Source organism: Camelus dromedarius, chromosome 23, assembly GCF_036321535.1.
Source record: "Camelus dromedarius isolate mCamDro1 chromosome 23, mCamDro1.pat, whole genome shotgun sequence".
Taxonomy (NCBI): domain Eukaryota; kingdom Metazoa; phylum Chordata; class Mammalia; order Artiodactyla; family Camelidae; genus Camelus; species Camelus dromedarius.
In genome coordinates this window covers 7,553,782-7,575,164 of record NC_087458.1, presented here as the reverse complement: position 1 = coordinate 7,575,164, position 21,383 = coordinate 7,553,782, and the positions used below count along the sequence as shown (strand labels likewise).

Below are 21,383 nucleotides of genomic sequence, written 5' to 3'. Positions count from 1 at the left end.
CGTGGGAGGGGAAACTGCCGGAGATGGAGGGTTATACAAACTAGCTTTCTCGGTAAGCGGACAAAATAAGCGCAAAGCTCAGGGACTCAATAAAAACGTTTAATTACATTTCAGAGACTTCGTACAGTGCAACAGTGAGTATTCGCTGTTAGTATCCACAAGTCTACTTTATCAAATGTTAACTGCATCTGCATTTTCATTCCCCTGTCCTTCAGTACTCCCATCAGGTGTCCCATCTTGCCGTCTCCCGAAAAATTCTTTCAGTGTTTGGCTACGGAGAAATAATCAAAAATTCCAGCTGGTCCAGTTCATGGTCCTGGGAAAATAGAAGCCCACTGTCCCATCCCCACCAAGACATAGACATATTTTAACCAAACCCAGTCCTAGTCCCTAAAATATTAGATGGGAAAGTAGGGGCCAGGGGTCCCGTTTAGTATATGCACATCATCTTTTAAAACTCGTGTGTGTGCGTGTGAGAGAGAGACAGAGAACAGGTGAAAGACTGAAATACTGTACAAGAAAATAAAACAGAAGAAAGAGAATCTGGAGGAGTGTGGGAGGGAGAAACATCCTAAGACATGAGAAGCAAGAGACTACCTCCTGTCCACCATTTGCAATAGTGGGGAAGGATTGAAGATAAGTTTCCAGGGAGGGGAAGGTGTGGAGCTGAGAAAAGCAACTTCCAAAGGTCTCACTAGGATGAACTTAAAGAGAGAGGAGGGACACCTGGCTTCTATTATGTTGATGGTTCTTAGGGTAAAGGCATGACTGAGAGGCAGGAAGATTCAGAATGAATTGTGGGCCCAACCCTTTGGACGACCATTTGTGAAAAGAAATTGGAGGACTCTTGACAAAGTGCAAGAAGGGAAAAATATAAGTGAAAGAGAAAATAACCATAAAGATAAGAGACCAAGATGGGCAGTGGTGGTTGGTGAAGGTAGAGAATTCAGCTTCTGATCTGGCCCGGGGGACAGAATGTGGGGCAGCCATAGAAATATCAAGGCTTCAGGTAGCTAGCACCTTTCAAATTGGCACCATGGCCTTTCCCAGGGGGTGGGACCAATAAGAAAGTTTGAAGGGTCATCCAGGCCAGATGTCTGAAGTACAAGTGCGGGGTTTGATATGCCTTCTTCTCACTCTATTTGTTGCACCTCTCTTCACCTGCAACACAGGCTTGGTGCAGGAGGTTGGGGTGGGGAAGAGGGCAGGAGGGAGCACTCATCTAGCTCCTGAGAGCTTCAACAGATAATCTCGGCAGTATCAGGCTGGTAAGTGCAGTGGTCCTGGTATTGGGTGACTTCCTGACCCGCTCTTTACTCTCTTTCAAGCATCCCTCCAGAGGGTACCATGACCTGGATGACTTCCAACATCGAGGAGAAAAAAAAAAAGGTTCCACATCTCAGAGATTCCCATTGTGAGACAATATCTGTTTCTGTGTGTCCAAGTGATTGGGGTGTATATGTGTCTGTCATGACATGTGTCTGCCTAGGGCTGAGAACTTCCACTGCCCTATCCTAGGCTTGGCTCAGCTGGTCGAGAGATGCATTAGGGCACACATACCCTCCTGTAGCTTTCCAAACCAACTATTCTCTCAACCTGACTTTTCACGGTAGTGCTCCAAGTCCAGTGTGCCCCAGACAGCCTGATCTACTTAGAGCTGTGCCCACAACTGTAGTCATCTGCGCCGGGGAAAACAACAGCTTATATGTCCTGGGGCTGCTGGGACTAAGAGGACTGGTTGGGATAAGGAACAGGATTGAGGAAAAAGCTACGTTACTTTTTCCCACCTGTCTGAGGAAGGGGTGGGCTCTGACTGCAGGATTGGTGCTTTAGCAGGATTAAGACAGTAGCCTGGTTCACAAAAAAATACACACACAAAATAAAGTATCAACAGTTCTCCCCAACCTAATAACTCTCCAAAGAGAGGACGAGTGCTCTGGAGAACCAGAGGTTTTTACTGCTCCTACTCCATGTGCAAATGTGCCTGGGACCTTGCCCCCAGTGGCAGGGAAAAGCAGAGTAGTCTGGTGGGCAGCTCAGTCCCAAAATAAAAGTAAGCAAGCCTAAGAGATGAAGCAAGAAAGGGCTGATGGCAGCTGCTTGGAATCTGGGCTGAAAGCCCAAGAGGAGGAACCAGTGATAGTAAGCAAGCTCTATGTACAGCTCTTCTCAGGACCTCAGGGATGCAGATGGAGGGGGAAGGCAGAGAAGGGTCAGCAGGGGATGGACAGAGTGGGATTGGTGGGGAGGGTGGGTTTCCTTAGGGCAGGACTGAGTACCTGAACTTAGTGAGAGAGCCCAGTTTGGCAAGAAAATTAAAAATAATGGGGGCAGGGGATCCAGGCATGGAGCCTCTTCAGCAAGAGCAGTTCAAAGTCTCTGTCCCTGTCCCAGACAGGCCACCTGGCCCAGGGTAGGGCTAGATACGTGGTAGGGGCACTTGGAGAAGGTGCTCTCTTCTCGGCTCTGCCCCTGGCCCAGAGTAGTATGGGAAAGAGCAGGCTTCTCTCCCCACCACTGGTTACCAGTGTCTTGAGTCCACCAGCTCAGGTCGGAGGCTGAGTTTCTTGAGGCTCTCGTAGCCCACCACAATGACAATGGTGGAGGGCGTGGCTGAGATGATTCTGGCAGAGAGGCCCTTCATGAGGCCCCAAGGCCCCTCTTCTGCCATTAGCTGTCGGAAGGTCAGGATGATGGAGTTCTTGCCCTCAACCTGGAAAAGTTAACACAGTGGAAGACCATGGTTTGCAGTCAAAGCCCCTCTGCTCAGTCTCCCTCTGCCCTAGGCTACAGTGGAAAGAAGTAGACTTGAAAGTCAAAGTGCTGGATTCTTCTGAGGGACAGTTCAGCACACTGATTGACTATGGGCTCTGGGGCCAGACTTCCTGGTTTGAATTCTGATCCCCAATTTACTAATAGCATAATCTCTGGTAGTTTACTTAACACTTTGTACCTGAGTTTCCCCAACTATAAAATAGTGTTAATAGTACCTACCTCATGTGGTTGTTCTAAGCAGTAAACAAAAGAATATTCATAAATGCTGAGGACAGTGTCTAGCAGATATAAGTATTCAATAAATGTTAACTCTTAATATCATTAGATAAACTACAGAGCGATGAGTCTGGACTTGGTGCTTCTCTCTGGTCTCAGGGATGATTAAATCACCCCTAAGATCCTCTGCAGCTCTACCAGTGATTTTGATTTTGATCATTTCAATCCCTCTGAACCCCCGCGGCTAGAGTCCCCCCTCCCGACCCTGTCATCTCCCATGCATCCCGTGACTTGTCTTCCCTGTCACACTGGAAGCCTGGCAAAGGCATGAATCTTTTCTCTCTTCTTACTTAATAATCTGCCCCCGTACTCTGCCACCAAACCACACCTTTAGAGACCACCTTGCTCAGACCCTCAACCAATGCAGGACAGATGCACTCCCTGTCATCCCTCCCCCTATTCTGTGTGACCTTCACAAGGTGGTCCCCCCTATGACTAAGAACATCTCCCATCCTCCCTGCCTGCTTTAGCACCCTCCTCCACATTCCCTCCTTCCTCCCCAGTACTTTGAACATTGGTGCTCCCCTAACCCTCCACTTATCCACAGCCTCGTCAAGGGCTTTTTGAACTATGGCTCTGGTCCTCATGTGTTCTTTGTCTCTTCCAGCCTAAGAACTCCTCAAAGTAGAGACCTGTCCTTTCCCTCGATTCTCCTTGTGGAACACCCAGAACAAGGCACAGGAGAGAATAAGGATAGGACCTGTGCATTTTATTATTTGCAAACCAATCAGATGCAATTCATTTTCAAATGTTGGGGTCATGAGGGGGCGGCATTCTTTTCTAGGGACAAATATAGAGTTTACCCTCAAACAACATGGGTTTGAATTACATGGGTCCACTTATATGCTTTTTTTTTTTTAATAGTAAATACTATAGTACTATACAATCAGTGGATGGGGAACCACAGATTCAGAGGGCCAACTGTAAATTATACTCAGATTTTCAACTGCATGAAGGGTCAGTGCCCCATGTTATTCAATGGTCAACTGTACCTAGATTTACCGGCCACCTTCATCCTAACATTCTGGTATCAGGGAAGTTGACTTCATCCCAAACCTGTTAAAATTATTTTCCTCCCCACAACTCTTTACCCAACTCTCCTAGACAGCCATCCTCTTAAGCTACCCAAATCAGACATTAAAATTCCCCCGTTCCCTCCACCTAAAGCTTTATACAGCAAAACATACCATTCGTATATTATACATCATCATTCAGATTCTATTTCCTTGGACTAGGTGCTGTGAAGTCATCACTGAGCTGACTAAAGACAGGACTATAATTTCTGGACAGCACTACCAAGGACATTGTCTGTGTTTGTGCTGAATTCACACAAGCTGTGAAACCTGTTCAAAAACAGTTATGCTCACTGTAGAGAGCTCATAGCCCAGTGCAGAAATCAGAAAGATTGATGAAATTACTGAAATCATATTTCTAATAACCATAAACCTACAAGGTAGGGGAAAGGTAGTTGATAGGCTATGCTAACAGGATGAAAGGCAGGTAGACAGCAGTAAGAATTCGTAGAGATACGGGCAAGTAAAGGAGTAGTGGCATGCAAAGCAGCAGACAGGATGACAGAAACATTCTAGGTAGTTCACAGTGCTCAGCTGGTTTCTGCAGATGGTAACTTGTGACCACAAGGTAGAGACTTGGATGACCAGGAGAAGGCTGGCCAGACTAGAGGGTCATGACACAAAGAGGTCAGGGGAACTGGAGGGCCAGAAGATCATGCTTCTAATGGCTTATCTGGGAGGAGGTGGGGGGAGAAGATTGGTCTTACCTGCACTCGGGTTCGGATGACATCCATGGGATTAGTGAGGATGGATGCAGTGGCTGCAGCTAGAGGCCCTGAGATGGCTTGAAAGACAATGTGAGGGCACTCCTTAGGACAGAGGGACGAGAGCTGCTCTGGAATCAAGGGAAAGACAATGCCTCAAGACATGAGGTACCACCCCATGCACCCCCAAGTTGCTTCTACCAGTTGGCCCAACGATGACAAACCCTCCGTCCTTAGCTGCCTTAGACTCCATAACTCCCATCTTTTCTTATCTTTGCTTCCTTCTGAACCAACAAAAATGTATAAACCTCAGGCCCCTTCCAGAAGTTATTTTGAACAGGACAAAATTTCTGTGGAAAAGGGTATTTCAAAACCTCTTTGCTTGCTGACTCCTTTCATCTGATGGAAAGAAATCTCCTTCCTGATGTAAAATTCTTATGCCTATGCTCTACTTTTCCCAACTCAAGGCTAGAAAAGCATACACTACATGTGTTCTTATACATGCATTGAATAACTGGTAAGATACATTAAAAACTGGTAACACTTATTGTCTTTAAGGAAGGGAGCTGGGTGACTGTGGTAGGTAAGGAGCGTTTTCACTGCATACCCTTTCCTCCTTTTGAATCTCGAACCATGTGAATGTTTTTAAAAATAAAAATAATCACAATTAAAAGAGAAAGTCCTGCAGTGAGAACTTTTCTCCAACCTATCGCAAGAAAGGAAAATTCATTTTTCAAAAAGCTGATGAAGAAATTGGAATGGTACCCAGATTCACCCATCCCCAGTAAAACTGGGAAGTTTACCTGCAACTGAATTTTTTGCTTTTCTCTCTCTGGAGGTGAAAGACAAGAATTAATTCATTTTTTTCAACAAAAATTTATTGAGTGACTACCATGAGCCAGTCACCTTGGGTTCTGAGGATACAACAGTGAATAAAAGAGCCTCAAATTCCTGTCCTTATGAAATTTACATTCTAGTGGGGGAAGACAGACAATAAACAAATAAAAAGCAAAACATATAGCTGTGTCAGAAGGTGATGTGTGCTGGTTATAGATAGAAATAAAGTAGGAAAAGGAGATAAGGAATGCCAAGGGTAGAGGGTGAAGTTTGAGCAAAGACCTAAAGGAGAGTTTAAGCCATATCATCCGTGGAAAGAATTTTTCAAGCAGAGGTAACATCCTGTGCAAAGACTGAGGCAGGAGCACACCTGAGATCTTCAAGGGGCAGCAAGGCCAGTATGTCTGGAGCTGAATGAGTGAGGGGAAGAACAGTAGATGAAGTCTAAGAGGTAAGTCATTTAGGGCCTTAAAGGACTTGGGCTTTTACTCTGAGTGAGATTGGACATAAAATAGATTCACCACACCCCCCTCAGTTTTCTCTCTACAATTCAGTTGCCATAAAACCTTTAAGAATTTTTTTTTCATGCTTCTAGTTTTGTTAATTTGCAAATAGGCAACTAAAGATTAGGGGACAAGTAGAAGGGTGGAGGTTGGCAGGGCAGAAGAGAGTGCTTCCAAGTCCCAGCGGCGTGGCAGAATTCCTTAAGCCCCACCAGAACCACCTCGCCCCACAATTTCTAAACACTTTCTTCCCCAGGGTCAGAATACAAACAGAAACAAAGTGAACTGACAGCTCTACCTCATAGGTGTCTGGTTTCTCCGGAAGAGAAAGAGAAGACGTTATGCAAGCATCAGAAGGCAGCATCTGGACTGGCACTGCCAACCTCCGTGGGCCTGTCTGCACTGGCCCCAAGGCCTGCAAGCTACAATGGGATCCAGATTCCAATTCGAATCATGCACACATGACATTTTCCTGGGGCTTAGGGAGAGGATGAAAAAACAAAAGCAAGAGGGTGGGGGAAAGACCCCCATGTCTTTCCTTCTCCGTTGTTCATTCAATAAGCATTTATTGGGCATCTGTTATCTGCAAGGCAGAAGATAAACCCAGGCTGATTTGGTTTAAGTCCCTCCTGGCTAAATGATTTTGGACAAGTAATATAAATGAATATTTACTTAATGCTATTATATGCCAGGCACTATGAAACCATTAGGCATAAAACAGAAATGGACAGGGAAATGCCTTCATGGAACTTACAGTCTAATTAAGGAGCTGGGTAGGAGTTGGGGATAAAATAATTGCAAATTATGACAAGTGTTATAAAGGAAACAAGATGCTGAAAAAGAAAACAGAAAGAGCCCTCTTTCCAACTGGGTAGTTAAAGAAGTCTTCTTTGCAAAGGTGGCATGGATGATGAGGCCTGAAGCATGAGAAGCATCCAGGCCCACAAAGAACAGGGGAAAGGGTATTCCAGGCAGAAAGAACAGTATCTGCAAAAACCTCGCAGTGAGACTAGAGCATGGTGTGTCTCAGGTACTGAGAGAAGGGCAGTGAGGACGGACCAGAGTGAATAAGGGGAGAGCAGCACAAGACAGTCCTGGCGAAGCAGGCAGCAGCCAGATCACATGGACCTGTGTTGACCGTGAGAAGCATTAGATTTTATTCTAAATGCCCATAAGGCAGCATTGGTAGATTTTAAGAAAAACGCAGTGGCAAGAGCCAATATTCTCACTCAGCAAGTATCTACTGAGAACTTTCAATTCACCCAACACTGAGACATGTGGTGTCACAGCCTGAAACATAGTAGGCATTCAATAAATGTTAGTTTCTACGCTCTTCCAAGAGCCCTTCTAGTCAATTATATCAAAATAAAGCTGAAAAAAAGGCGTCTAAAAAAAAAAAAAGAAGAACCTGTCCACATAATAGAAGAGGTAGGCACACGCAAATAACACAAGGCAAATACTCTAACTGCCTTCAGAAAGACTGACGCAAGGACAAGAGGGTTGAAAGGAGGGAAAGATCACTTCTGAGTTGAGGGCTACTACATGGACAGGATGGGCGAGGAGGCAGTGAGTCATGATTTCACCAGGGCAAGTGGACGGGAAGGCATCGAGCAGAGGGACGATACAATCAGAGCAGAGGTGGGAGAGAGGAAGCATGGGTGAGGGATTGTGAGTTAACTGGCCTGGCTGCAGCACGGACTATGCACTGGGAGGCAGCAGGAGGAGTTTTCACCGTAAAGGGAGGGTGAAGCTAACCTGAAGAGTCTGGGTTTTACTCAGCAAGCAGTGGGAGCCACAACCAGGGTTTAAAGTTAATCCATTAGGGAGGCGTGTGTAGGTGGGAAGGAAGAGACCTAGAACAGCTAGAAGGCTGATGTGGCCATCCAGGCAGGAGGTAACGGAGCACGGTTTCCAGGAAAGGCAGTGGGACTGGAGAGAAAGTTGGGCAAGACATACCAGGGTCACCACAACTAGATGTGGGGACAAGGAAGAGGGGGTGGCCAAGCACAAGTCTTCAGTCTCAGTGACTTAGAGAATAACGTGGCTGCCCCCACACAAAAGTAAATCAGAAGGGAAAGCCAGCTTGGGATGAAAAATAGTTAATTGAATAAAATTTCAGATGTAAATGCATGCCTCCAAGTCGAAAGGTCCAACAGTCAGAATGTCTGTCCAGAGCTCTGGACAGCTTAGTTTGGGAACAGAAATAGAGATTTTGGACATATTAGAAAAGGACCACTCTACTTGTAAATGAAATCAAATGAGGAGAGAAGGGTGAAGACAGACTCCAGAGAAAATGCTCACATTTCCTAGGAAGTTTCTCTAACACTAAGATCACCAGCATCCATTCCCAAAGAATCTGATACAGAGGGTCAGGGGTGAAGTTCAGGTATCTGAATTTTACCAAATACTCCAGACTATGTTAAACAGAAGAAAGAGACAGAGCTATTCAAAAAAAAAAAAAAGTACAATTAGAAAAATGGAAAAGTAAACAGTGTCATAGAAACACGATTGTAGGTTAGGAAGTCATTACAAAACTTGGTCAAAAAAATTCCAGGTGGGATGGGACAGAATGCCTACTGCCAAGGGCTGGGAGCCAGCAGCAGGCACTAGGAAGGCTGCAAGCACAGACTGCCCTGAGTGGAGTCTGGCAGTTACCCAAGGCTGTGGACGTCGCAGGGGAGCAGGCACAAACAGGTCCTGCTCCTGGCAATGTGCTTTGCCCTTTCAGAAGGAAATCTGGCAGTATGTTGACTGGGGCCCTCAAAAATTTATATTTTGACCCAGTGATCCCATTTCTGGCAAATATTTAACAAGTAATGTCTTGTGAACAAAAACACATGATAGGAGTAGAGAGGTTCAGGGTTGTATCACATCTTGATCTGAGGAAAGGCATCCAACTCAAAAGCTCACTATTACCCATTGATTTCATCTTTAAATCTCATGGATTTTGTCCCTTCTCACCTTCTAATTCTCTGCCAATATTCCACTAACCCCAGTTGATTCTAATGCACACAGAACATGCTCTATATTCTACAGCCATATATTTTACTTGTCTGATTCCCTCCAGTATAATAGTAGCTCCCTGAAAGCAAGAATCATGTCTTATTTATTTTTGAATCCTTTTGAATTCAAATGTCTGCTGTATGAATGACCCATTCTCCCAGTAAATCTCCCGCTCCAACATGCACAGAGCAACAGCATCTCAGCCCCATTAGAAACCCATCCTCCGCCCCCACTGTCCTGGCCCTGCTTACCTGCATAGAAGTGGTAGAAGGGCCACCAGACAGCACTGTTTGGGATGTAGGTAAGCAGTGAAGCCACGTAGCCTCGGTAGAAGCCACGAAGTCCATCAGCCCGGAGGATCTGCCTGATGATGTCCTTGGTTTGGCCAAAGGCAACTACCCCTTGTCCCTCTAGATTCCCTCGCACTTGGAAGCGGCCCATTTTCTCACCCTTGCGCTGCATCATCAGGTGCTGGGAGACCACATCAATGGGCACTGTGATGCTCTGAGCCACGAGAGAGGCCGAGCCACCAGCCACCAGTGATTTGACTGTGTTGCTCTGGCTGTAGTCAGCTACAAACTTCCGGGTGAGCTCATAAGTGGTTACATAGCACTGGCCAGATATGAGGGTGAAGGTGTTGACCAGGAATCCCCGGTAGAGGCCAGTCACACCATCCGCCCGTAGGATCTTGATGAAGGCATCAAAGGTCCCATGGTAGAGGCTCTTGCCTTTCTGAACTTGCAGCCGAGTGCGGATGAGGGTGAATGGGTAGACGCTGACACGGATCATCATTGTCATTGCCACACCAAACACATAGAACTTCTTCTTGTCCAGGTGTTCCCACTCAATGATCTGGATGTTACGTTTGTCCTCCATGGTGCCTGAAGACCTGGGGATTTGAGCAGGGTGGAGGGACTGTGAAAGAGATCATAATTTGTATTCTCCCGTCCTGGCTAGGCTCTGAAACCCCATTCTCAGGCTTCATTTCCTGAGGTACTCAATTCCCCAAAGCTTAGAGGTCACCCAGCCTGGTTCTGCCAACCCCTGCCTAAGTCTTCCTTCAAAGATCAGGATTCTGTCCCTTCCTATCTCCTTTACCACCAATCAGTCCCAATTCAGGTCCCCTCTTCTGAAAATTGTTCCTTACCTCAGTGACTCCTCTGGGCCCCCTCCCACCTAGGCTCCCTACCCCCAACTTATCAGATCATCTATTCTGATCTCTCTGCCTCTCCCCAAGCCCTGGTGTCATGGTCCATTCTCCTTTTTCTTCTTTAGCTCACCCGGACAGCTCAGGATGCTGTGGAAAGACTGACCACCTGGCAGGATGGAAGGTCTTTAAGTGGGCTAATGGGATGTCACTAAATGACATTCAGGAGGTTTCTAAAGGCTAAAGGGAAGTGCTTCATTTTTGATACTCCTAGGCTTACTGAGGAGGCATGGCCTTTGGCTTTTGAGCCTCAGCAGGGTGCCTCCTTTATCACCATTTACCAGTTTACTGACCTTTATTTATTTCTGGCTTCCCGTGCTGGCCCCTCTGAGCTCCCCTGACCCACACTCACTACACTTATGTTTTCTCCAGTGTGCATTAGAAGAAAGTGTGGGGAAGAAGGCAAGTGGGGTTTTCTCTCCACAGGGCACCCCCCCAAAACCTCCCTTCCCTCCAATGAAAGGAGTCAAAAAGTCAGGAGCAAGTCAAAGGTCAAAGTCCTCTTTGGTTATTAGATAACTCACTCTAGAGAAAGAAAAGAACCACCTGAGATCTAAACAGCTTCCCTGAAGAATCCTGAGAACTAAACATGATTGACCCCTTTCATTCCCAAGCATATAAATCATAATCTCAGTCCTGGATAATGAAGGGAAAGTCAGGTGACAAAGAAGATACACAGACTCTGCCTTCGAGAAACTCACAATCTCTTTAAAGAGACACAGAATCCCTCTCGGGAATGGGTGTAAGATACAGAGATAAAGAAACCAGGGCAAATTAATGTACATGTGGCCCTCATGTTACGTGTATCCAGTGACTGAAGTTTCAGACAAAACTAATAAGCTTACAAATGTAATCTGGAGCTTCCAACTTAAGAAATGTCAAATGGGAGGACATGATATATTGGACATACACTTAGTGACCATGTAACCTGCTCCTGTGTAAGATACTGACATTATGCAGCCAGAAGGGGAACATGGGAAGTTAAATTCCAAGAAGTGAGAAGTCAAGGGCTCCCCGAACTTAGAGACAAATCCCTAGAGGCTCAGAAAGGAGGTGGCCACATCAAAAGGACAACTCCAGAGAGCTGAAATACTCTACGCAAGCAGTCCCGGCGCCAGTGCCTCGAGAAACATCATGTCGAGTGTATAACCAGAATGTCTTCAACCACCTTCCCCAACCAAAGGTCCCAGCTGGCCTGAGTAGCTTCTTGGTTTACCATGGAAGTCAGAGGGGAAGCAAGGTTAGCTTTTTGGAATTCCCTGAGCTGGACTGTATCACCTTCATTGAAGTACAAGTACAGTGCAAACTGAGTACATGTGAGATGAGGGAAAACCTCAGCTTCAAGATGAGGCACATATAACCAAGACAGGCTTCCTGGAGGAGGACAAAGCAGTCTGAAGGGAGGAATATATGTGGACCATGAAAGGGAGAGAACAGTGGCTTGAAACAACTGGGTTGATCAGAATGGAGAATCTGACCATGGGAAATAAGCTAGAGATGGCGTTCTAGCAGGAGAACTCCTGGAACACTGATGTGCCACTGCTGTAGGCAAAAGTGGTCCTTCCTGCAGCCTCAGCCCGGAACACCACCAAGTCCAGCGGGGTAATCTTCTCCTTGGAGGCCTTCAAGAGAAGGGGATTACTGTATCACTGACAAACAGGGTGTTTGTCATCCAGGGCCCCAAGGACATGTTTCCATTTCCACTGAGAGATGAGAGAAATGGAGAGACACTGTGATTTACTGAATACCTATTACCTCATGCAGTCCTTACATCTTAACCTGTGCACGGTCAGGCATTTTTGCTAAGTGAAGAAAGGCACAGATAAGTTAAAAGAAAGAGGGCCAAGGTCACACAGCTGGTCAGTGGTGGAGGCAGGATATGAGCCAAGTTTTATTCTTTACTCCATCATGCCTTCTACCCCATGGGAGTTGAGAAGTTCCAGCACAAATCACTCTGTTCAGTCTAAAGCCAAGTCATTTTCACCCATGGGAGGCAGAATTAATGCCCTCATGACTGCCAGTCACCCAAGGGTTAAGCATGAGCTCCTGGCCCTGCAGACGCCCAGGGATTTCTCTCAGCTTTGTTTCAGAGAAACCAAGAGCTGTCCCTGCTTTCCCAGTGTGCATGTGGAGTAACTGAGCTGAGTGGCTGAGCGGGCGCGTTGTTGTCACAAGGCAAATACAGCAAGGCTCAAGCAGGAGGGCTTCGGCCCAGCTCATGGATACCGCGTGCTATGCAGGGCAGAGAGGCAGAGCAACGAAGGACTCTGTTTCAGGACCTGGTTTTGTGGGCATCATCTCAACTTGTCAACCTGAATGACAGAGTACCAACATCTCCTGATGAGAAATCCTACAGCAGCCCCCAGCACCCCATTTCCCCACTTTCCTGCATCTCTCATGTGTGCCAGTCTATTTTAAACTCTCAGAAAGAAAGGAGGACTCTCCACGGCCGAAGCAGGTAACTTCTACCATTGCCGCGGTGATGGAAGGAACCACTAAGGGTCATGACACAGAGGGATGAGCTCCTTCACCTGAAGGGGAAGGCTCTGCACCCACACCCTCTACCCCTTTGAAAGGTGGGGCTACTCCTAAAAGTTGGGATCTCAACTTGCTCTTTGTTATATAAACTCGAAACTTCCCGCTGAAATATCAAAACCAGTTCCTCGTGTTACACTCTCTGAAAAATCATCCTTGCAGATACCTGTATGCAAACTTCCTTCAGTCTTCCCTTCTTCCAACCCAATTGCCCAATTTCTTTGTGGCTCTTTCCCAAACCCTTACTTGTGTGCATGGCTCCAATTCTGAATTTTCCCCTGTCTTTTAACATGGCTCAGGCACAAAGGTTAAAGTACCTCATATGGAGACCCAGCAGATGACCCAGGATGTCCTGAAGTCATCAAATGGGATGCCAGAGGCAGAGCCCCCACTGCTGAACCCACCAGAGGAAAAAGACAAACTGGCCCCAGGTAGGTACTCCTATCCACTTCCACTCTCCCAGTACCAGAAAAATCACAGCAGACTATTCACCAGGTTCTGAATAAGGTTCTGGTTTAGGACAAGGTGGTGTCACCTGGAAGGTAAGGTCATTCAATGGAAAGAAGACTAGTAGCCAGGAGATCCGAATTCCATTTCCATTACTTACTAGTAGGATTGGAACCAAGTCACTTCTTTGAAATTCAGTTTCCTCATCTGTGAAATGGGGCTAATAAAGCCTGCCATAGCTATGTAACAGTGTGGTGCAACTCACATGAGCTGGTATGTGTAAAAGCATTTTATTAACAGCAAAGCACTTCTATCACTGCAGAAAGCTCTACTGGTCAGTGCTGCTCTAAATCCTTGCTACTCAGAGTGCTACACAGACCAGCGGCATGGGCATCACCTGGGAGCTTCTTAGAAATACAGAATTTCAGGATGCTCCATAGACCTGCTGAATAAGAGTCGATATTTACCCAAGATCTCTGGGTGATTAATATGTATATCAGAATTTGGAAAGTACTGCCTTAATTATTAAGAATTGTCAGTATTATACAATGATAACAACTACTCAGGGAGACCAGGAGCATTATGACTAAGTTAGGAGCCCTCTGACTCCATCTTGACCTGGCACCAGGACTGGGCCCAATGATGACTACTAGACTCATTCAGATCTTTTCAGTCAACAACTCCAAATCAAATCACCTCTACAACTCCTGACAAGACACCCATGCGGTTTAGTCCCCACTTCTGTGCTGGGAAAAAGATCATTGCTTCCTCCTTCCGTTCCTCTGTTCTTCTTACTGCATCTGCATCAAGGCTCTGCCTCCTACCACATATACGTGAATATATTTACATGCTTGCCCACCTGTCCTAATGAATATGCATTTCCTTAGAAGGTCCCTGGCGTGTCTCCAAGCCCTCACTTAAACACAATCTCCCCCCTTGGACATGATGAGGCTCCCACCTAGCCTTCCTTTGGTCTTCCGTAGGTGCCCACATGATCCCTCATGCCAGACACCACATGACACTCCCCTTCACCTACTCCACATGACACTCCCTTTATGCAGCTTCTGTCCTGGCCCCCACACAGCCGCCTCTGGATCCTCGGACATGCCCCTGCCAGGCCTCTCGCCATGCTCCTTTCGCTGTCAGTGAACCTCATGCTCCTCCTACAGGAAGAGATGCCTCGTTGGAGTTGTCCCTCAATCCCAAAACTGCGTGGCGGGCTCCCACGGAACTGCAGCCGGGCACTGTAGACACCCGCTGCCTCCTGGACAGGTCCAGGTCTTTGGAGACCTTAGTCCTCAGGCACCCTAAACCGATGGTTTCTTACCTTCTCAGATCAGGGCGGTTCGGCCGCGTCTGCGGCGAACTCCAAGCGCGGACCTCTAGGCCGCAGCTCCCACTCTATCCTCTGTACCCAGCGACTGACGGCCTCGGGTCGCATCTTCCTCCATCTCGACCGGACTCCCGGTACTGCCGGAACCGGAAACTGGGACGCTGTCATTCCCACCCCCTGAGGGGGGGGGGGATAAATGATGGGCAACTCCACCAATGGCGTTCTGAGTCTTTGGCCTCTCCCTCGGCCCCCGCAGCGAGGGCGGAGTGTCCTCCTAGCCATCTTGAGTTCGGGCAGAGGCCACGCCTTCATTCGCTTCGACACGCCCTTAACTCTACTGCGCATGCGTTCCCTTTCTAATTCATGAAAATTGTCATCCCGGCGCTTCTTGAAGGTCTTATTCTATGTGGGTCACCTTGTGTTTCGGGTCTGTTGGAATCCTTAAATTCAAATATAATCTGTATTTTTTTTTCATTTATAGAGCCAAAACAGAGGCCAGTGTACAACAGGAAGGACTAAGGTTAGACAACCAGTTTTGAGGTTTGGGAATTAAAAAAACTACAGGAATAGGGGACATCCTGAAGGTGGAGTATGTGACATTAAGGATCTCTTCCATCTGTAAAACTATTTGCCTGTACGTGGATTTAAAAGACAGGGCAGAGCCCTTTAAATGAGGGACTGGGAGATGGGGATTGGAGAGTCAATTCATTTCGAAATAGGTATTTCTACAACTCAACAATAAAAAGACAACCCAATTTTTTAAATGGGCGGAGGACTTGGATAGACGTTTCTCCAAAGAAGATGGCCAACAAGCACATGAAAATATGCTCAATATCATTAGTCATTAGAGAAAAACAAAACCATGAGATCCCACTTTACACCCACTCAGATGGCTAAAATTAAAGCAAGCAAACAAGAACCTAGAGAGTAAGAAGTGTTAGCAAGGATGTGGAGAAATTGGAACCCTCAGACATTGCTGGTGGGAATGTAAAATGGTGTAGCTGCTGTGGAAACAGTTTCGTGGTTCCTCAATATAGTAAGCAAAATTACTATATGATCAAGCAATTTCACTCTGAATGTATAGCCAAAAAGTTTAAAACAGGTGTTCAAACAAGAACTTGTACACAAATGTGAATAGCAGCACTATTCACAATAGGGAAAAAGTAGAAACCAACAGTGGTATATCCATATAATGAAACAGTACAAAGCGATTAAAGAAAGGAATGAAATATTGATATATACCACAACATGAATTAATTTGGTAACTATTATGCTAAGTGAAATAAGCCAGACACAGCAATCACATATTGTGTAATTCCATTTAGGTGAATATGCAGAATAGACAAATCTAAAGAGACAGAAACCAGATTAGTGGATTAGAGGTTGCCAGGGACCGAGAGGGAGGAAGAATGGAGAGTGACTACTTAATTAGTACAGTTTCCTTTTGGAGTGATGAAAGTGTTCTGGAGCTAGATGTGGCAATGATTGTATACCATTGTGAGTGACTAAATGTCACCAATAGTAAGTTTTATGTTATGTGTAGTTTACTCCAATCAAAGAATTTGATACTCCTAGGATAGATCCCTCCTGAACTCCAGAATTGTGTTGGCAACCGCCTCAGAATATCTATTGGATATTTCAAATTTAGTGTGATGGTTAGTTTTATGTCAGTCTGGCTAGGGCTACAGAACCTAGTCATTCAATCAAACACTAGTAGGTGTCGCTGTGAAGGTATTTTGTAGGTGTGGCTAACATCTACAATCAGCTGACTTTCAGTAAAAATTGCCTTGATAATGTCAGTGGGCCTCATCCAGTCAGTTGCAAGGCCTTTAGAGCAACACTGGTTTCTCTAGGAAGAAATTCTGTCTCAAGACTGCAGTATCAAAAAAAAAAAAAAAAAAAAAAAAAAAAAAAAAGACTGCAGCATCAACTCCTGCCCCCAGAATTTCCAGACTGCCCATCTGCCCTACAGATTTTACACTTGCCAGTTTCTGCAATGGCATAACCAATTCCTTGGAATAATAGACATAGATATCTCCTAATGGTTGTTTCTCTTCTCTGCAGAACCCTGACTGACACTTAGCATACCAAAAATGAACTCCTGTTCTTCACCAAAATCTAGCCTACCTACTTTCTTCATCTCAATTCATTGGCAATTCCATTCTTCCACTTGTCCAGACCGAAAATTCTGGAGCCATCCTTAAATGTTCTCTTTTTCTTATATATCACATGCAATTCATCATCAAATGCTATCTAATTTATCTTAAAAGTATGTCCAGAGTTTAACCACTTCCCACCACCTCCACATCACCATTTAAAGTACCCTATCTATTTTATTCATTTATCTGTCTTCTACACTTAGAATGTAGGCTCTGTTACGGTGAGAATTACCTATTTTGTTCATTGATATACCTTCAGCATCTAACAGTGCCTGTCACACAGTAGGTGCTCAGTAAATATTTGTTGAATAAATGAATGGATGTCAGCATTAAGAGAGTGCTTACTGTATGCCAGACACACAGAAACACAATGAAGCAGCAGCACTGTATAAAAGGGGTTATGCTCAGACACACACTACTATACATAAAATAGATAAACAACAAGGCCCTAGTGTATAGCACAGGGAACTATATTCAATTTCTTATAGTAAGCTATTATGGCAAAGAATTTGAAAATATATGTATATGTATGTATGTGTATATATAACTGAATCGCTTTGCTAAACACCTGAAACTAACATTGGAAATCAACTACACTTCAATAAAAAATAAAAACATTTTAAAAGGGGGCTTATACTGAGGTATATATAGGTCACTAATTCTGCATGGACGATTAGAGAAGAATCCACAGAAAGGATGCTGCTCTAGGTGGGAGACATAGCATGCCTAAAGGAAGCCATTAGTTCCTTTAGGCAGACTGTCTATTCACCTCTGTGTCGCCAAGGCCTGGAATAGTGCTAGGCACTCAATAAAGGTTTCTATGAAGTTGTATAGAGGGGCTCAGGATCTACAAGCAGTGCCCAGGTGTGGATGGGGGAGCTGGCAAGGCACACCATTCCAAGAGATTTTCACTTTATTTATTCTGAATTTAATGAAAAGCCACTAGTAGTTTTAGGCAGGTTTTTTGTTTTGTTTTGTGTTTTAGTAAGCTCTCCTTGACCCTTACCAGAGAGTGGAATGCAGGAGGGGAGTAGGAAAAGGTGGCAGAGACTGGTCAGGGGCCAGCTCTGGCTGTCATGGTACGTGGTCTGGGCCTGCTGGACTGGAGAGGCGCTGAGGAATTGCAGGGAGAGGGAGGAGGAAGAGGAGAAGAGACTGGTGGCCCACTAAATGTGGAGAGGAGAGAGAGGAGGTCTCAAGCTTCTCCACTGCAGTGTGGTTAACTAGCATGGGAAATATGGGAGGGGGAGCGGGGTTGGAGGAGCTGATAAATCAGATGGGGGCATGTTGCATTAGAGATGTTTGTGGTGTATCTGGGTGGTGGTAACCAGTGGCGGTAACCAGTAGCTAGAGGGGGAGGCAGGAAGCCTGAGCTAGGAACACTACCTAGGAACAGTACTTCCTCCCTACCTAACCCTGGGCTCTGATTGTTGCCAGTGCATCCCTACTGCTGGATTGTAAGCCTCGTGAGAATAGAAAGCAGATCTGATTCATGCTTCTCTCCAGCTGTCTAGACCTCATTCAGAAACACAGCAGGTACTGAATGCACATTTGCTGAATGAAGGAATGGGCATCCTTGCTTGAGAGGTGAGAGTGGAAGCGATAATCGTGGAAGATACTGTCCAAGGGGATTTTTCAGTGAAATAAGAGAAGAGAAGAGAAGTGCTTGAAGGACCCTGAGGAACAATGGCCAGAGAGGTAGGAAGGTAAGCAAGAGCATCAACCAGAGACCAAAGGGTTAAGTGTTACAGGAAGGAACTGTCCCCAATGTCAAAGTCTGCAGAGGTCAGGTAGGATGAGACCAACCAAGGTTTTGCTCTCACAAATGGTAAGCATTTCCCAAGTACTTCCTTTTGCTATGGCAGACTGCCTCATGCCGTAAGCAGTGGAGACAGGCTTGAGATACTTCCTGTCCCCAGAGTGTTGACAGTCCAGCAGGGATAACCACCTGTGCAATCCCGTTCTGTGTTTTACATTCTTATGGTTGGGTCTGGGTACCTCATGAGTGATGCAGACAAGTGAGTGCTGGGGAAACCCTAGGGAAGACTAATCAGCCAGGACTGGGGCAGCCTGGCAGTTGGCACAGAGGAGACTGCATCTAAACTGTACTTTAGAGGGAGATGAAGAAAGAATACATGCTAGTGATGTTGGCAGGAGGCAAAGAAGGGAAGGAGAGAAAGGGTGAGGTTCCAGGGGCCTCTCGGTCACCTGGATAAAGATGTCTAGCAGGCTTACCCTGTACTGGCTGGAGCACAGGAGAGAGCTTGGCTATGGAGCTGAATATTTGGCAGTGAGGGATCCATTACGCTTAAAGCAGGAAGAATTTCCTGTGCATCCTTTCCTCCTGAAAGGTATAGAAATTGAAGTGCAAACAGGAAAAACTGTCCGAGTCTATTAACAGCAGGTGAATGCCCCAAGAACCCCGTCCTGGCCTTGTGTCCTTTCCACCACCCCACGCTGCCCCACTGCCCTTGGTCTAGAGGTCATCAGGGAGCCACAAGAAAGGAAGTCTGGAAAGGGTGCTTGGAACAGTGAAAGCCAGGCCTCAGGGTAAAAGTGCATTGGGTAATGGGAGGAAGAGAAGGAGCCAGCAGAAGAGAAAGACATAACTAGAAAAGCCAAGTAACTCTGATAAAGGAGCCCCAGCAGACAGGATCCTAAAGAGGTATTTGCACATCCTGTTCATTGCAGCATTATTCGCAATACTCAAGAAGTGAAAACCATCTAAATGTCCATTTATCTGTTGATGAATGGAGGCCCTCTCTCTGGATTTTCTCAGCTTCTCTGATGAAGTGAGATGCCACGTTGTGAACTGCCCAATGGAGAGGACCACAGGACCACTGAGAGCAGCTTCTAGCTAACATCGGGGGAAGAGAAGGATGGAGGCCCTCAAACCAACAGTCTTCAAGGAACTGAATCCTGCCAGTGCCACTTTCCCCCAGTGTGGATACCAAGGCAAATACAAAAGAGGCCTAGCACCGAGGGACATGATCTGAACCCGAAGCAAGCAGTTAAAACACCCTAGCATTGAGGGACAGATATTTTGATCATCAATACTTGCTATGGAAATATTTGCAATCAAGAGGGGAAATGATGGGAAAATCTGCACTCATTGAGGAACTAAGGCCCCCACCCAAGTGAAGGATAACAATTTCAGGCTGAGCTCAAGATTCCTGGAACACTGCCCTGTTACATTATCACCAACCAATCAGAAGGAAGTCACACACCCTGCTGCCCTCACACCAAGTTTTGTCTAGGAAAACTTCCCCTCAAACCATCGGGGAGTTCAGGTTTTTCGAGCACGAGCTGCCTGTCTTACTTGCCTGGCCCTGCAAGAAACTTTTCTCTGCTCCAAAAAACAAACAAACAGATGAATGGATAAAGAAATTGTGGTCTATACACACAATGGAATATTAATCAGCCTTAAAAAAGGAAGGAAATCCTGTCATACGCAACAACATGGATGAACCTTGAGGACAGTATGGTGAGTAAAATAAGCCAGTCAGCAGAGGCCAAACACTGTATGATTGCATTTACAGTAAGTACCTAAAGTAGTCAGCCTCATAGACAGCAGAATGGTGGTTATCAGGGGTTGGGAGGAGGGGGAGAGGGGAGTTGTTGTTCAATTTGTACTGAGTTTCAGTTTTGCAAGATGAAGAAGTTCTAGAGATCATTACACAATGTGAATATAGTTAACACTACTGAACTATATGCTTAAACACGGTTAAGGGGGTAAATTTTATGTTACTGTGTGCTTTTTACCACAATTAAAATTTAGAAAAAAATTTTTAAAGAAAAAGCCATCGTAGAAGAGAGTTGTGAGAAGAACAAGGTGGCCAAGGTGTGAAGACTGCATAGAGGTCAAGGTCGGTTAGTGCTTATGGGAAATTATGAGAGTCATTTGAGCACAGAGGTGGGGAAAAAAGCAAGACCACAGGGGATTAAAGAGGGTGAGGGTGACATTGGGCACGGAGTTGGCGAGGCAGCCAGAACAGACTCTACCTGGTGTTCAGTAGTAACGGGAAAGGGTGAGCCAGTGAGGGTGGAGGGCATAGATTGAAATGGTGGAGTTGTGGGAAGGATTATTGCTTTGTGTTTTCCCGGTACAGACAACACCTAGCACACCCGTGGGTGGGAGAGGAGATTAAAGATGAGAGAGTAATAAAGTGAGGAGGGCGATGCTGGTGGTGGAGGTGGCGGGAGGTTGGCACAGAGGAAGGGCAGATGCCCTGGTTAGTCTTGGTTGGAGGAGGGACACGTGCCTTCGTGACAGGAGGGAGAGAGGGAAGGTGATAAGGGGGTGTGGACAGAGTGTTTGTCAGATATTGGGAAGGATGTGGCCAGGATGGGGGTGGCTGCATGGTCTTTCTATAAATTCAGTCCACCAGGAGTTGAAACCAACTGCTGCAGGGGGAAAGGGGGGCTGAGCTGGAGTCACGAGAAGTGTGGGAGAGCTGGGGACAGCCACTGTGGGGCTGTGGCACGGAGTCCATGATGGATGAGGTGTTGCCTGGCCAGCAGACACACAAAC

At 46.0% G+C, this 21,383-nt stretch overlaps 1 protein-coding gene across 4 annotated transcripts; it reads right to left on the bottom strand.

Annotated features, from left to right (window-relative positions):
- Positions 1-78: 78 nt before the first annotated feature.
- Positions 79-14,859, bottom strand: SLC25A44 (solute carrier family 25 member 44). Of its 4 annotated transcripts, none has more exons than XM_064477849.1 (4): positions 14,688-14,858; positions 9,423-10,086; positions 4,832-4,959; positions 79-2,713 (listed from the first exon to the last, which is right to left on the bottom strand). In XM_064477849.1, exons 2-4 carry the CDS (start codon positions 10,045-10,047, stop codon positions 2,522-2,524), a joined length of 945 nt encoding a protein of 314 aa, XP_064333919.1. In that variant the 5' UTR covers positions 10,048-10,086; positions 14,688-14,858; the 3' UTR covers positions 79-2,521. The 4 variants fall into 4 exon arrangements, 3 of the variants coding, with proteins under 3 accessions (XP_064333919.1, XP_010997769.1, XP_064333920.1); XM_010999467.3 differs by having other exon boundaries at positions 9,423-10,060; positions 14,688-14,855; XR_010377488.1 differs by having other exon boundaries at positions 2,576-2,713; positions 4,832-4,954; positions 9,423-10,060; positions 14,688-14,859.
- Between the last annotated feature and the right edge of the window lie 6,524 nt (positions 14,860-21,383).

What these genes read in the sequence shown, in the direction of transcription:
- SLC25A44 (XM_064477849.1), bottom strand. Translation starts at nt 10,047, where the DNA reads ATGGAGGACAAACGTAACATCCAGATCATTGAGTGGGAACACCTGGAC. An exon ending in CTTCTACCACTTCTATGCAG is followed by an intron (nt 4,960 to 9,422) that starts GTAAGCAGGGCC and finishes CCTTGATTCCAG; the next exon opens with AGCAGCTCTCGTCCCTCTGT. An exon ending in TCATCCGAACCCGAGTGCAG is followed by an intron (nt 2,714 to 4,831) that starts GTAAGACCAATC and finishes TAACTTTTCCAG; the next exon opens with GTTGAGGGCAAGAACTCCAT.